The sequence below is a fragment of the Rosa rugosa genome, chromosome 1 (assembly GCF_958449725.1).
Source record: "Rosa rugosa chromosome 1, drRosRugo1.1, whole genome shotgun sequence".
In the NCBI taxonomy this organism is placed as follows: Eukaryota; Viridiplantae; Streptophyta; class Magnoliopsida; order Rosales; family Rosaceae; genus Rosa; species Rosa rugosa.
Window position 1 is genome coordinate 12,191,609 of NC_084820.1, and position 14,081 is coordinate 12,205,689.

General features: G+C 40.0%; 4 protein-coding genes across 7 annotated transcripts; 2 read left to right on the forward strand and 2 right to left on the reverse strand.

Annotated features, from left to right (window-relative positions):
• Positions 1-12: 12 nt before the first annotated feature.
• Positions 13-4,468, reverse strand: LOC133717907 (uncharacterized). 2 transcript variants are annotated; one of them, XM_062144665.1, is made up of 11 exons: positions 2,545-4,468; positions 2,350-2,460; positions 2,217-2,249; positions 1,724-1,901; positions 1,456-1,637; positions 1,244-1,380; positions 1,066-1,161; positions 795-864; positions 624-698; positions 508-553; positions 13-435 (listed from the first exon to the last, which is right to left on the reverse strand). In XM_062144665.1, the coding sequence occupies exons 1-11, from the start codon at positions 3,991-3,993 to the stop codon at positions 374-376; spliced, it is 2,439 nt and encodes an 812-aa protein (XP_062000649.1). In that variant the 5' UTR covers positions 3,994-4,468; the 3' UTR covers positions 13-373. The 2 variants fall into 2 exon arrangements, 1 of the variants encoding a protein (XP_062000649.1); XR_009850028.1 differs by lacking the exons at positions 13-435; positions 508-553; positions 624-698 and having other exon boundaries at positions 833-864; positions 1,066-1,147.
• Positions 4,469-4,617: 149 nt separating this feature from the next.
• LOC133717934 (pheophytinase, chloroplastic) lies at positions 4,618-7,118 on the reverse strand. The gene is made up of 7 exons (XM_062144698.1): positions 6,950-7,118; positions 6,749-6,853; positions 6,520-6,658; positions 6,025-6,195; positions 5,548-5,791; positions 5,177-5,268; positions 4,618-4,997 (listed from the first exon to the last, which is right to left on the reverse strand). Exons 1-7 carry the CDS (start codon positions 7,050-7,052, stop codon positions 4,724-4,726), a joined length of 1,128 nt encoding a protein of 375 aa, XP_062000682.1. The 5' UTR covers positions 7,053-7,118; the 3' UTR covers positions 4,618-4,723.
• Positions 7,119-7,271: 153 nt separating this feature from the next.
• LOC133717916 (uncharacterized) lies at positions 7,272-9,331 on the forward strand. 2 transcript variants are annotated; one of them, XM_062144679.1, is made up of 4 exons: positions 7,272-7,933; positions 8,040-8,142; positions 8,608-8,816; positions 8,921-9,331. In XM_062144679.1, exons 1-4 carry the CDS (start codon positions 7,317-7,319, stop codon positions 9,186-9,188), a joined length of 1,197 nt encoding a protein of 398 aa, XP_062000663.1. In that variant the 5' UTR covers positions 7,272-7,316; the 3' UTR covers positions 9,189-9,331. The 2 variants fall into 2 exon arrangements, with proteins under 2 accessions (XP_062000663.1, XP_062000671.1); XM_062144687.1 differs by having other exon boundaries at positions 7,803-7,937.
• Positions 9,332-9,483: 152 nt separating this feature from the next.
• On the forward strand, positions 9,484-14,052 carry LOC133717938 (syntaxin-112-like). 2 transcript variants are annotated; one of them, XM_062144717.1, is made up of 7 exons: positions 9,484-9,772; positions 9,844-9,915; positions 10,127-10,186; positions 10,852-10,946; positions 11,210-11,279; positions 11,401-11,518; positions 12,952-14,021. In XM_062144717.1, exons 1-7 carry the CDS (start codon positions 9,653-9,655, stop codon positions 13,902-13,904), a joined length of 1,488 nt encoding a protein of 495 aa, XP_062000701.1. In that variant the 5' UTR covers positions 9,484-9,652; the 3' UTR covers positions 13,905-14,021. The 2 variants fall into 2 exon arrangements, with proteins under 2 accessions (XP_062000701.1, XP_062000693.1); XM_062144709.1 differs by lacking the exons at positions 9,484-9,772; positions 9,844-9,915; positions 10,127-10,186; ... (1 more) ...; positions 11,210-11,279; positions 11,401-11,518 and adding exons at positions 12,110-12,288; positions 12,655-12,727; positions 12,812-12,885 and having other exon boundaries at positions 12,973-14,052.
• The last annotated feature ends 29 nt before the right edge of the window (positions 14,053-14,081 follow it).

The following is a 14,081-nucleotide window of genomic DNA, read 5'->3' on the forward strand; positions in this document are numbered from 1 at the left end:
AAGAGAAGCCGGTTGAAGCAAAAGCCAGTGAAACTGGTTTCAGAACCTGCAGACTTGAAGAACTGTAGAATTGGAACTTCCAATATGCTTGACCAGAATTCCCTTGATGAAAGTAGGGAGTGTAGATTTTCTGTCCTGAGGTAACCATTGTTTTTCAAGGGGACACAAGTCTGCTATTATTTATTTGTACAAGAGAACATGTGTTTTTGTGCTATATCTGAATCATTCTGACCCTAGGAAAAAGCTTCACGGGAATTTGTCTCTCATTCTGACTTTCAGTATTAGCTGCAGTAAGACAATCTTGACAAAGACCTACTACCTATAAAGGTGGTAGGAAATTCTTGAGCGTTGCCTCTCAATGAGGCTGTATACACTACACATACTGACGGCTGTTGGCACTCTTTCGGTATATGCTCATGAACTTGGCCACAAATTCTGCATAAAAAGTGTATTATTAAGCATAGATGTGATTAAATAGGATGTACTTTAGTGGTTTGTGTATGTTACCTTCTAGTTTTAGTAAAGCACTTGCTCCTGCTGGGAGTCTTTTCTCCTGTGAGGACAAGTTTAATTTAGGTTCGCATTTTCAGCAAGGCAAATTAAGTATGAGGGAGAGAACTTACATAGTAAGCATGCCAATAATATAGGTCCCTTTTAGAACTAGCATCCATTGCTTTAAGGAACTGTTCTACCAGCTTCTGCATGTTGGAAAAGTGCTACTCTTATTCCAAAATGGCCTTATAAAATTGAAATGGGGAACAAGCAGATGAACAATAGAGGGTTTGATGCATTACCAGTAGAATCAGTTTCGGATGTACAAAACCCACAAGAAGCTTTTGAAACTTTCCCCGGATGAAAAATAACCTGACAAATATATGTTTAGAACATGAATGGCTAATATAAGTTTTCCACATAACCGTCAGCGACTATGAATTGTTGATTAATGTGTAGCACTCTTTTAGGGTTCACAGAAATCAATTACTGATAATGAAAATGTTTTTCATAATCTGAATTCTGGACCTCACATTATGCTAAGACATAAGAGTGGGTAGCATCGGCAATTACCTCTTTGGTGATGGGTCAGCTAGGATTTCTGCAGCAACTTCAACAAGTACCTCTTCCCATCCAATTGGAATTGGTTGGTCATCTACAAAAGGATAGCTACATGGGTAGTACAACCCTAGGTAAGAGAATATACAATGAAGTTAAGTTTCTTGACACTGTTCTTTCACTAAGATCTTACTTGTGTGCTTTGGTTGCTTCAAGGCCCATGATTGCTTTTCTCAGGTTCTGCTTAGATTTGTTAGCAATCTTATTAGCAAAGTTCATAGGTAGGTCAAAGTTTTCCTTCCTTGCTATCTGAGCAAGAACTTCCGTAATCTGCAAATTGAAGTGTGTTAGTGGTAAAAGAAAGAGTCAGAACTCAGACATAGTTGCTAAAATGTAATACTTTACTTCTTGAGTCACAGGAGCATCAAGCTTGATAACTGTGCACCGATTTTTCACTGATTCAACGATGTCTTCATCATTTTCACAGCAGAGAATGAGTTTACAAGCTTCTGAGTAACAGTCCATCATCCATTTGATCAAATGCTGAATATGTTCTGCTGCTCGGTCAACATCGTAGAGAACTAGCACTGAAATGAAAAAGAACTATGTTAGCTCTCGATAAATAAATCCAAGTGTTTTAAAGGGGATTACGCATGTATGGGAGAGAATGAACCTTTATGATTTCCCTTGAGATTAATAGTGCTGATTTCAGGAGCAATGTCATTCTCACTGTTGATTTCCTTTACTAAACCCATCAATGCATATCTAGCATTTGCTTCAACGCGGACATTAAGCTCTATATGGTGAGCACTGGATGTCAATGGAACCATTACTTGCATCGACATTTGTTCCTGCCAGCATTAGATAACAAAATGAGGTCCAGTATCAGGTTATGTAAGTGACACCTGAAAATTCTGAATAGGTATACTATTGCAATTTTGATGGTAATGTGCCCCAAATTAAGTTGAACTAGAAAACTTTCACATAGCTCCTTCAAATGATGGAGAAGATTTGGTTACTCACTCAGTCATGCTATTATATTTCATATAAGTAATACTCATAATTTCCTAGGAACAACTTGCAAAATCTAAGGCTTAACTAATATTTCAAACTTGCAATGTTGATAGTTTGTTCTTCAGTTCAGTATCTATTCGAGTACAAAGTACCTGAATCTGGAAGTATCTTAAATCATGAGATATCTGCAAAAAAATAAGGTCACATAGAAGATCAATTCAGCCAATATTCAAGGAAAAACAAACATTAATTCATCTTTATTGCATTAGAAGGAACCAAACATACTTCCCAGCTTGCATCACCATATATCTCTCTTAGGAAAGCCATTGTTAGAGCTTTTTTCCCAGAACCAGATGGTCCAGATAACAAAATGTGGGGAAATTTATTGTCAATTACCTGCAAAGTTCAATAAATAGAAGTAAGAAACTACCAAGGAAAACATATGGATGAGGGAATATATTATATATTCACATAACTCACCAGATCCTTGAGAAGTTGAGCTTCTTGCATGTGGCAAGTGAATCCATTCAACGAAGCCGGTCGATGCTTATCAGCCCAAAACTGCCTTAGACTTTCATCCACAAATGCCTTTTGTATAAATGAAGCTTCATTGAAAACAGGAGAACGTTCAGGTGATTTTGTTTTCCGACAAGACCCTCCCTTTCTCATACAAGCAAACAGTGAGTGACTCTCACTTTTCTTTCTATTTGCTGTGAATTTCTTGGCACTCGCAGTTGTGCTCCCACTTGTACCACTCATCTTACTGCTTTGCCTGCTCAATGCTGAGCTTGATGTTGTTGTGGTTGTCTGTGACAAATTATAGCTTAATGGAGTCCCTCGAGCATTCTGATCGAAACCATTTCCTCTTGGGGTAACCATTTTGACATTAGGACTAATTAAGCGGTTCTCAAAACCACTACCATTCTTTGGTTTTGGTATGGGATTGACAGTTTTGGGCAGTGCATTCTTTGGTTTTGGTGTGGGATTGACAGTTTTGGGCAGTGCCAAGATTTTGCACTCACGAGAGAAGAAGATATCACCTGGTGCAAAAGACTCTGAACTTCCGAAAGCTAATGGAGAATTAGCCTCCAAAGGAGTGCTAGCAAGCTTTGCATTGGCAATCATCTCATTGATCTCACCAACAGACGGCGATTTTGTGTGTTGTCTTTGTTGCTGGATCAACCCTTTTGAGATTGGGGATGGTGTTCTCTCCCTTGCAGTTGGTGTTGTTAATACCGGGGCCTTTGACAATGGTGATGGTGTTCTCTCCCTTGCAGTTGGTGTTGTTAATACCAGGGCCTTTGACAATGGTGATGGTGTTCTTTCACCTTTAGTTGGTGTTGCACTATAGTTGCCTTTGTTTTCTACTTCTGATCTTGCTCGAACTCTCGGGGCAGTAGATGATCTTCTGCTTTGGGGGTCTCTACCGGGCCTTCTTTGGCTTTGTTTCCTGTTTGAGTTCACAATTTGATCAGCATCATTCACATCATGCCCTTCTTTTTCTGGTATCAAAGGAGAAGCACGTCTTCTGCGCTCAGCTTTTGACAAGGGACTGATATTTCTGTGAGTTTCAACACCTGCTATTGGTGAACGAACAGTACCATCTTCTCTTCTTTGCTTGTATGGTGACTTACTGCTGGTTCTTCTTCGGACCGGGCTTACTACTGCATCATTTCTTGCAGAAGAAGCATCATATTCAAACCTGGAAGAGTGCCTCCGGCTATGTTTGAAAGGGCTAATGTTTCTTGCCAACTCCAACCCTGCAGCTTTTGTCACCTCAGATTCTAAGCCTCCACTGATCTTCCTATTGTGGCCATGCCACGGCGTTTCTAGGAAATCAGTCTCGTTGTCAGATGGTTCATAACCACTGCGCCGGGTCTTCAGTGAGGTCTGAGAAGTTCTGCTATGCCTTGAAAAGTTATTCTCCATTTTTACCAAGCGCCAGAGCTTACAACAAATCCAGGCAAATACTATAGCTATCGGCTGATTTTAAGATGGAATGGAAGACATAACAAGGCCAGAATCAAAGAGTTGAAGCTGAAGTTTTGGATTTCAATACTCCAAATATTCATAGAGACAAGAACTTTACGGTTTGGACCATTTGAAAACCTGAGAATATTCTATTATATATAGAAAACAACAAGAACAACTACAAGGAAAAGGATATCTAACAAAAGGGCTATTGAGGTAGGCATTCATTTAGGAGGGAGGTGCTTAAAACGTGAAGCAGCGATGCTTACGAAGAAGAGATATTGGTGAAGGTAACAATGTTGGATATGCTGGCCTGCTGGGAATGTCAAATATACAGCTAAATAAAGGGGGTAAAAAACAAAAGTCTTTGTTTTTCCTGTAACTTCTAAGGATTCGTCTGTGTCTTATCTTTCCTCTGGTAAAGATAGCAACATAGAACGGAATCACTGCTCGGCACAGAATCGCGCCATGACAGCATATCATTTGGAGGATTAGTCTATCCTGGACAAATGCCGTGGCGTCTAGACAAGATATCCTATGAGTTCAATGAAGAAAGAACAAATTTATAGAAGGCAGGTAAGATGACTCAAGTAGTACTTTGATAAATGGATTTACAAGTGTATTACAAGTATAACCTCAGATCAAGTATGAGAGGCATTGCTAAGCAGCTAAGAAACTTGTATTGTGTTCAAACTGTTTGGAGAGAGGCTTCAGCTGTCGAAGTTGATAGCCATTCTAATAAAGCCTTGTTTACAAGCTCTGGAACTTCATCGTGTGGACAGTGGCCAGCCTGCAAATTTACCAAAGTCGAATTTGGATAGAACTCTTTGATTCTGTTAGCCTTGGCAGGACCTACCCATGGGTCCAAGTCACCCCAGAGCAACAACAATGGGCAAGACATCTTGCTTAGGATACTGTCAAGAGTATACTTGGTCTGGTTTGACATGAACCGCGTCATCAATCTGCACAAAGAGAAAAAACAGAGCATCAGAAATAGAAAGTTATCAGACGCCACTTTTGCTAGACAAAGTTTATGAACAAATTTTCAGGATTTCGCTATCTTCTTCATTCTCAGTCGGACCATCTGTATTTCATGCGGAGAAGAACATGACATGCATGTTGGAGAGAGATCTTCACATACCTGTAGTAGACTTCTCCGGCATTGGGGTCAGCTGCTGGCATTGTTATGGATTCCACCAGATAGTCATCCACATTGGAGGTATTTTTGTACACCTGTGTTGGAGAAAATAAGTAATTTAGACATACGATTTCATAAAATTTTATGAAGGATTTTGAGGGCAAATAGATTACATGAGGCAGTAAATTATCAACTGGCAATATCATAGGAACTAGGGATTGCGATGAAGCTGCATAGGAACTGGGGATTGGGATGAAGCTGGACTCATTACTATGAGCTAAACATCAGGATTGGTAAGCAGCCCATTTATTAATTTTATTATTTAAACTAAGGCACTAAGCTGGATAATATACTCAAGACTACAAGGAACTTACACTCTTTAAAACGGATTCAATGCGAGCGGGCTGCTTTGCTTGCCAGAATAAAAATCCAAGTACTACTCGCTGGAAAACTTCCTTCAGTGGCTTTATGATGAACTTCTGTAGGACTGTTTCCTCGTCAGACTTCTCAGGTTCACTATTTGCATTTCCAAACTGTCCTGCTGAATTCAATAGTGCAACTCCAACTACTTGCTCAGGCAATCCAACTGCTGCAACCAAAGCAGTAAAACCTCCTAGGCTGAAAATTTACAGTGAGTGGTAAATCATTATTTCAAATGTCATCAGAAAGAATACAAATACTACATGTTTTCCAGCTTGCAATTGTGAATTTAATGCAAGTTGGTCTCTAAAGAAGATTGTATGATAATTCAAAATCACGATCATCCCCATTCACAAGTCCTCAAAGTCATTAAATTGGCCACATAGGAATATCCAGATACCACAGTAACACTTTGAATTTTAGATTGTTACCTATTTCCAACCAAAACTGTTGGTTCTTTCACTATCTCCTTCAAGAAGTCCACTACTTGATCTTTCCAAATCATGGCATCATATTCAACCAGTGCTTTTTCACTCCAACCGAAGCCCAGCAAGTCTATAGCATAAACCTTGTATTTTTTAGCCAACTCTGGTATGTTATACCTGTTTTATGGGAGATCGGACTTATCAGCATGAAAGATACTACACATACAGCCACCAATAGAATAACCATATAAATAGTAATAAGGTTACGAAAAGAAAAAACCCAACTTCTTGCAACTCAATGCTTATTGACAACAATTGGTTTTCAATTGCAGAAGCAAGAAAAACCAAACGGTGGACGAAGCTAAAGGACTATGCAAGCAACTATAAACACATAAACTGAAGCTAAAGGAATATACAAGCAACCATGCCAATGCACTTGCAATAAACCATGAACACTAAAAGGAAAGACTGGAGCAGATGGGTTTAAAGAAGCAAACAAACCTCCAGTGAAATGAAGAAGCACCAAAACCATGAATAAGAAGAACAGCAGGCCCTTCTCCTTGCACGACATAATGAATTTTATGACCTCTCCAAGTCCAAAAATTGTACCCCTCTGGTTTGAAAGGCAGTCTTTCAATACCTATAGCCCCACTTTAGGTTCAAACACAGTGAATCATAAAAACTAAAACAAAACAACAAATGAGATAAGATTGCAAAGAAATGGATTAACCTTGAGCAGGCTCAGTAGCCAAAGAAGAAGAACCCACTACTGAAAGCCCTGCAGCTGCAACTCCTCTAAAAGCAAAACCCCTCCTGCTCATCACACATTTACTTCCTTCAAAGTAAACCAACAACAACCCAGTAAATTTTTCACTACCCAGAAGCAAAAGATTCAAACTTTATTGACTGAAAGTAAAATGAACAAGCTTACTATGGTACTGAAATGGTCTTGTAGGGGCAATGAACCTGTTCTCAGGTACTGAACTAAACAACTGTGTTCTCACTGAAGTCGAAACCGCACACGAAGACGACATTGGAAACCTCAAAGAATGAGTGTGGAGGGAAGAAGAGACTGTTAAAGTTTCAACCTTTTCTTCTTCTGTGGTTGGTGTACAATTGGAGTTGTGGAGGATCCAAAACCAGGAGAGGTCCACAAATCTAAACGGCGTGTCGTTTGCGTTCAAAGGCAAACATTGCAAGAATCTTGCCGTTTCGATATCTGCGACGTCGTTTTGGCCGATACAGACCCTCTTCGTCTATAATATTCATAGGTCCAACCGATTTTCAAAATCAGCGCCATGGAAACAACCTCACTGAGAATTCTCGGCCTCAACCGCCACCTCAAAACGGCGCCGTCCGCTCTTTTTCTCTCCCCCAAATTTCACCGACCTCAAAAACCCTCACTTGCGTTTCCCAATTTCCGGCAAAACGACGCCGTGAAGAGAATCCCTTCTGCCCTTTTTCTCTCACATTCTCACTCCTCCTTCTCTTCCTGGAATCCAAACCCTTTCAAATTCAACCCCTCAATTTCCCAATCTCCATTTCCGATCACCAATTTCAACCACTCCCTGTCGTACCGAAACGACGCCGGTTTCAGATGGAACCGAGCGTTCCACAGCGGCGTTGACGGAAATGTGGGGTCTTTGGGGGCCCAAAAGCGGGAAGTGACGGTGGTGTTGCTGGGCTGGCTTGGGGGTCAGACCAAGCACCTGAAGAGGTACGTGGAGTGGTACAATTCCCGAGGCTTTCACGCTGTGACGTTTGTTGTGGACGTCAAGGAGGTGCTCTGGTTTGATTTGGGCCGCCGGGTTGAGAAGCGGGTCGCGGAGCTGGCCCATGAGCTGGCTTCGTGGGTTGAGGGCGGCGGAGAACGGTGTTTGGTGTTTCACACTTTTAGCAATACGGGTTGGTTTGTGTAGGTACTCTTGATTTTATGTTCTTGCTGTGAAAATTGAGTAATGCTTGATTTTGATAGCAAGTAATGGGTTTTTGAACTTGTTTATGGTTGTTTATTTTTGCAGATATGGTGCAATACTTGAAATTTGGCTGGATAGACCAGACTTGATCAAGAAGATTAAAGGGTGTATTGTTGATTCAGGAGCTGGAGCCCCTTTTGATCCTAAGGTTAATCATATTTTCACGTCGGGTTTTGAAATGTTGATTGATTAGTTACCTTTTAATAGCACAAGTACTGAAACTTTGATGAATATGTCTGTTGCTTAGATTGATTGTTGTGCTTTTGATTGGTTTTGACCTTTCTATCAAGTAGACTTGCTTGCTAGATAACTATCCAATCTGGTAGAAGCTGAAATGAGAGAGAAAGTTAGAATGCAATATGACTCCTGACTATAATGTGTTTCTTGATATGAATTTCTACTGTGACTAATTGAATCTGAGACATGAATTTTAATCAAATTGGCCAACTACAAAGTTCGTATATAGAATTTATTCATCCTATTATAGTCTGTCTTATGAATATCTATTCAATTTGATTGAATCTATATGGCGCTGATTAAGAAAGTCATTATTGCTTTGCATTAGTGGTACTGTTTGTAGGTTGTAAGATTATAACTTTCTTTGACCTTTTAGGTGTGGGCAGCAGGATTCTCTACTGCGATTATGAAGAAACGCAGCTCTTTAGCAAAACCTGCGGTTGAGACTAAAGAATTAAATGCCTCTGGAGGTGCAGCGAGCTTGTCAAAGGTGCAAGAAGAGGAACCTCCAGCAATTGAAACCATGCTTCTGTTGGTATTAGAGAAGCTGTTCTCACTCATTCTGAAGTTGCCTGATGTGGATAAGTATGTAATCTTATTGCGTCGTAGTTCTGTGAAATATTAACAATCGGCTATTCCTGAAAACAGACAGAACATCTCTAACCAAATGTATAATTTTTTTCCTGCAGGAGGTTAACCAAGGTAGTTTCTGTCCTCTCGACAAACCCTCCTCATTGTCCACAGCTTTACCTGTACAGTACAGGTGATAAAGTCGTCCCACACCAATCCATCGAATCCTTCATCGCAGAGCAAAGGCAGATAGGTAGACCCGTGAAGTCCTTCAATTTTGGCACATCTCCTCACGTCGACCATTACAGGACTTTTCCCAACATATACTCTCAAGAGCTTAACAATTTCTTGAAAGAATGCTTGGCTACAACAGTTAAGCAGACGTAAACTTGTTCAAATGCAGATTGTGTAGAATAATAATAGTCTGTCCATCACCGCTGGGTGTTGTGGCAATAGGAAGAACCTCTTTCTGTAACTTCACCAAACTCATTTTTGAGGTTATAAATCAGTTCACTTTTTGTAGCAAAAATCACCAACAGTAAATTCCCCGTCTGTTGGGCCAGGATAAAAGCCCAGAAAAGTTTTATATCTAGTACCAAGTGGATTTCTAACCTCTTTGAGATAAATAATCCCCCAGGAAAATTAACGCAAACAAAACTACAAAAGTTTACCGACTTCTCTTTGGGTAAAATCCCGCAAACTCCGGCCATCAATTTCGAAGCTTTCCTGCATTTATTGTGTGGGTAGGTCCAGGTTCATTGTACTTAGAAGTAGGGACTAGAGACAAACCAACCATAAAGCTGAGCAGAAATAGAATATTAATTAAGGCTTAGACTGATCTAGTGTCAAAAATGGCGACTTCGGAGGATTCGTTGGTCATCTCCAAGCTCTCTCCGGCCAATACGTATTCAGCGGTGGTTCTCGGCGGCACATTTGACCGATTGCACGACGGCCACCGCCTCTTTCTGAAGGTGGGTTTTTCGTTTGGTGGGTCTGTGAATTGAAATTGAAAGGTTCTGACTCTAGTTTCGGGTGCGGCCAGGCGGCGGCGGAGCTCGCCAGGGATCGGGTTGTGATCGGAATATGTGTCGGACCCATGTTGGCGAAGAAACAGGTTTTCTTCTGAATTTACTTGGCCTGAGTTTGGTGTGTTCTTTGGGTCCATTCTTTTACTTTCTTGTTGGCTGGTTGGTACTGAGTTTCCAGAATAGTTAGTTGTGAAGTTGATGACCTGGTATTGGATTAAATTGTTTTAGTTTATACTTTGTAGCTTATACAGTAGATTCTGATAGTGATAATATGGTTTTTTGGTTACGCTTTTGCAGTTTGCTGATATGATTCAACCCATTGAGGAAAGAAAGCATAATGTTGAAACTTACATCAAGGTATCATACCTGAATTTTTTGAGATTGGATTTTTGAACTTAAAAGTAGGAGTTATTTAAATTGGCAGAAATGGATGATGACTCGGTGTTGAAGTAGTAATATTTATGTTTCATATCCACATATGAACTGTGGTAAGAAAAAGGTCCACATGATTCCCTCCCTAAGTCAGTTAACTAGCAAAATTTCTTCTCAAACGACGCATCATCAAATCTCTCTATGCAAACTGTTTATGTTAAGCAGTTTTAAATACCTCTTTTTAGGTCCATATATACTGAAATACAGCAGCTTATTAGAGTTGTTACTTTCTATGCCGAGCCTCATGAAATTGATTTTCACACCAGCAATGTAATTTAGCCTGTGTAGCCGAATTGTGGGTTTGGATAGGTTCGTGTTTTCCGCCACCATATATTCAGGCCCAGCATCTTGTTTTTTCCAGCAGGTGGCATTTGGTTGCCCGTGTTTCAGTTTTTGTATGGGTTACTGAAGGTAGAATATGTGGTGATACACATGGACCATCAACCTTGCTACCTAGGGGTATTGCATTTGGTGAATTTTGTAAGGTTTACTTGTGGCGTGGTTGTGTCCTAGAAAACATGCACTTCTCTTATAGTCTTGAATCTTGATGATTACTTTTGGTTCTCAATTTCCTGCTAATGTTTGCACAGTCTATCAAGCCGGAGCTGGTAGTGCAAGTTGAGCCTATTACAGACCCTTATGGCCCCTCGATAGTTGATAAAGATTTGGATGCAATTGTTGTCAGGTTTGTAGTCTTAATTTCACATTCACATTGCATGAGTAGAACTTAATCAAAATGTACTAATAAAGCTTTACATGTCTATCTTTTGTGGACTCTTTCAATGCTTTACTTGTACTTGTAATGTATTATGAAGTTTTGATAGACCAGCACGTACTTTATGTTCAAACTAATCAGCTGGAATTGAATTCGGCTTACTTCATTTACTTTAAAACGGAAGGAAAAAAAAAACCGTTCTTCACTAATTTTCTGTGTTTGGTGTCTGGCAGCAAGGAGACTCTATTAGGAGGACTGTCTGTTAATAGGAAGAGAGTTGACAGAGGCCTTTCGCAACTTAAGGTTTGAGTTAGTTGATGTGTACTTGATCTTTTACTGATATTAACATATCAATAGTACACTGCCTTCCGATCTTTGAAAATCTTTATGATTATATGGCCTTACTTTTGTGGATCTTGTGCAGGTTGAAGTTGTAGATCTCGTTTCTGAAGGAACTAGCGGAGACAAGCTTAGTTCAACAACATTAAGGAAGCTCGAGGCAGCAGAACAAGCCAAGAATCAACAGCTTTCTGAAAAACCTACGGGAAACAAGTTATAATGTGCCATGTATAAGGCTTGAGGGTGTAAAGGTCTGGAAATAACATGTACTTAGAGCGTGTCTTTCCAAATATACCACACAGAATTTTTCAAAAGTCTTTGTATAATAATCTCAACTTATAATCTCCATTTTGGGAAATTAATATGTTGTTCTTTTACAAGTATTCTTGGCAATTTGGAATGAGTCAATTTACATATACACATTGTATCGATCATCTAAGAAAAACTTGGTGTTTATGACTGGAACAAAAAAAAAAAAAGAGCAAAAGAAGCAACCTTTCTTCGTGTAGTTCCCGACTTTTTTGTTACGGGCAACTGCAGCATATAAAAACATGTTAATCTGAGTTGGGCTTATATAAAAAGTGCAGATAAATACTTGTTAATCAGCATTGGGCTTATATCAGAATGTGATTAGCCCAAAACGGCGTCGTATCATCTTGCAAAGCAACTAACTTCAGTACTTCACCGCCTTTCAGAAATGACATCAATTATCGTCAACAAGAATTTGAAACTTAAAACGGTTATATAAAGAACTAACTACCTCAAAGAAACCCACCTCACCCAAAACATTACGATCCCTCCTCTCACTCTCTCTCTCTCTCTGTCTTTCTCGCTCCTTAATCGGAAACCTCCTTCTTCTCCAAGAACCCGGATCACTCATCCCCCAAAACGCCGCCGTTAACTTTCACAGAGACAGTGATAGAGAACACACAGTGGGATACAAACAGAGCCAAGCCATTGATTTTGCTTCAAGGTTTCCACTAAACCCCTCTTTCAATTTCGTTTAGTTTCAAGGGTTTATCAAAAGGGCTCGTCTTTTTTGTGGGTTTATACATGGGTTTTTCTTCATAATGATGAATTCCCTTCTGTTAATTCTGGGTTTTTCTTCTTGCTCTGTTTCAAGAACACTTTCCATTTCGTGTAAATTTTGTCAATTACTTCGCTTATACTCTTTGTTAAACCTTGAAATTTAAAGGTTCAATCTTTTTTGTGGGTTTCTACATGGGTCTTGGTCCTTAATGACTAACTCATTTCTGTTCATTCTGGGTTTTTCTTGTTGCTCTGTTTCAAGAACACTACTTTTTTCACTTCTCTCATGACGACTTTCTATGAAATTCAGATCTCTTGGAGCATTGTAGAAGAGGAAATTCGGTAATCTTGAGAAGAAGATTCGACCTTTTCATTCAGTGAGGGTAATACTCGGTGATTTCGTCTCTAATTGCAACTGGGTAATCTCACTTCTCTGCAAGTTTTAATCTTCTTCAACATTTTTGCAGGTGTGTTTTTGCAAATCCAGAGCAATAAAAAGAGGAAGTTGGAGAAAAAGATTCGAACTTTTCATTCAATAAGGGTAATACTCGGTTATTCCATCTCTAAATTGTACTGGGTATTCTCAATTCTATGCAAAAATTTTAATCTTCCCCAACATTTTTTGCAGGTGGGTTTTTGCAGATTCTTGCAAAGATGAATGATTTGATGACCAAATCGTTCTTAAATTATGTGGACCTGAAGAAACAGGCCCAGAAGGACATGGAAGCTGAACTTGACGTTGAAGCAGGCCTAGGAGGACACCTCAACCCCAAAGACCAAGAGAACCTCTCTCAGTTCTTTCATGAAGTCTCAGCAATCAAGGTCGATATGGAAGAGATAACCCATCTCTTGTATGACCTTCAAAGCCTGAATGAAGAGGCCAAATCCACTCACAGTTCCAAGATCCTCAGAGGGCTAAGGGACAGAATGGAGTCTGATATGGTTGCGGTGCTTCGAAAGGCCCGGGTTGTTAAAGCCAGGCTTGAGTCGCTTGATCAGTCCAATTTGATTAGTAGAAAAATGGCTGTTGATTTTAGGGAAGGGAGCACTGTGGACAGGACTAGGATGTCTATTACGGGTGGCTTGCGAGTCAAGTTAAGGGATTTGATGTGTGATTTCCAGTCTTTGAGGGAGAAGATTGTGTCTGATCACAAGGAGGATCTCAAGAGGAGGTACTACAGTGCAGTGGGGGAAATGCCAACTGAGGAGGAGCTCGAAAAGATGGTTTCGGGGAGTGGGAAGGTTAAAATTTTCGAGGGGAAGAGTGAGTTGGAAATTGGGAACAAAGTCAGGCATGAGGCAGTGATGGACATTCAGAGGAGCTTGACTAAGCTGCATCATGTGTTTCTTGACATGGCTGTGCTGGTTGAGGCACAAGGTGAACAGATTGACAATATTGAAGAGAATGTAGCCATTGGGGGCAAGTATATCAGTGGTGGCACTAATAGTCTGCACTATGCTAAGCAGATGCAGAAGAAGAATAACAAATGGGTGCTTTGGCTTTGTGCTGTGGTGCTGATTATATTTCTGGTGTGCTTAATTTCAATGCTGGCTTCTTGAATAGGAGAGGGGTTTTGATTATTTTATAGGGACTAACTAGGTCTGTGAATACATGTTTTTGCTGAGCTTTCTCAGCTCATAGAGTGGCTTAGCTACTGCATTGTGGCTTATTGGCTTGTTAGGTATGGCTTTTTGGTTTTAGTTTTCATTTAGGTGGAGAAGAGTACTTTCTCTTGA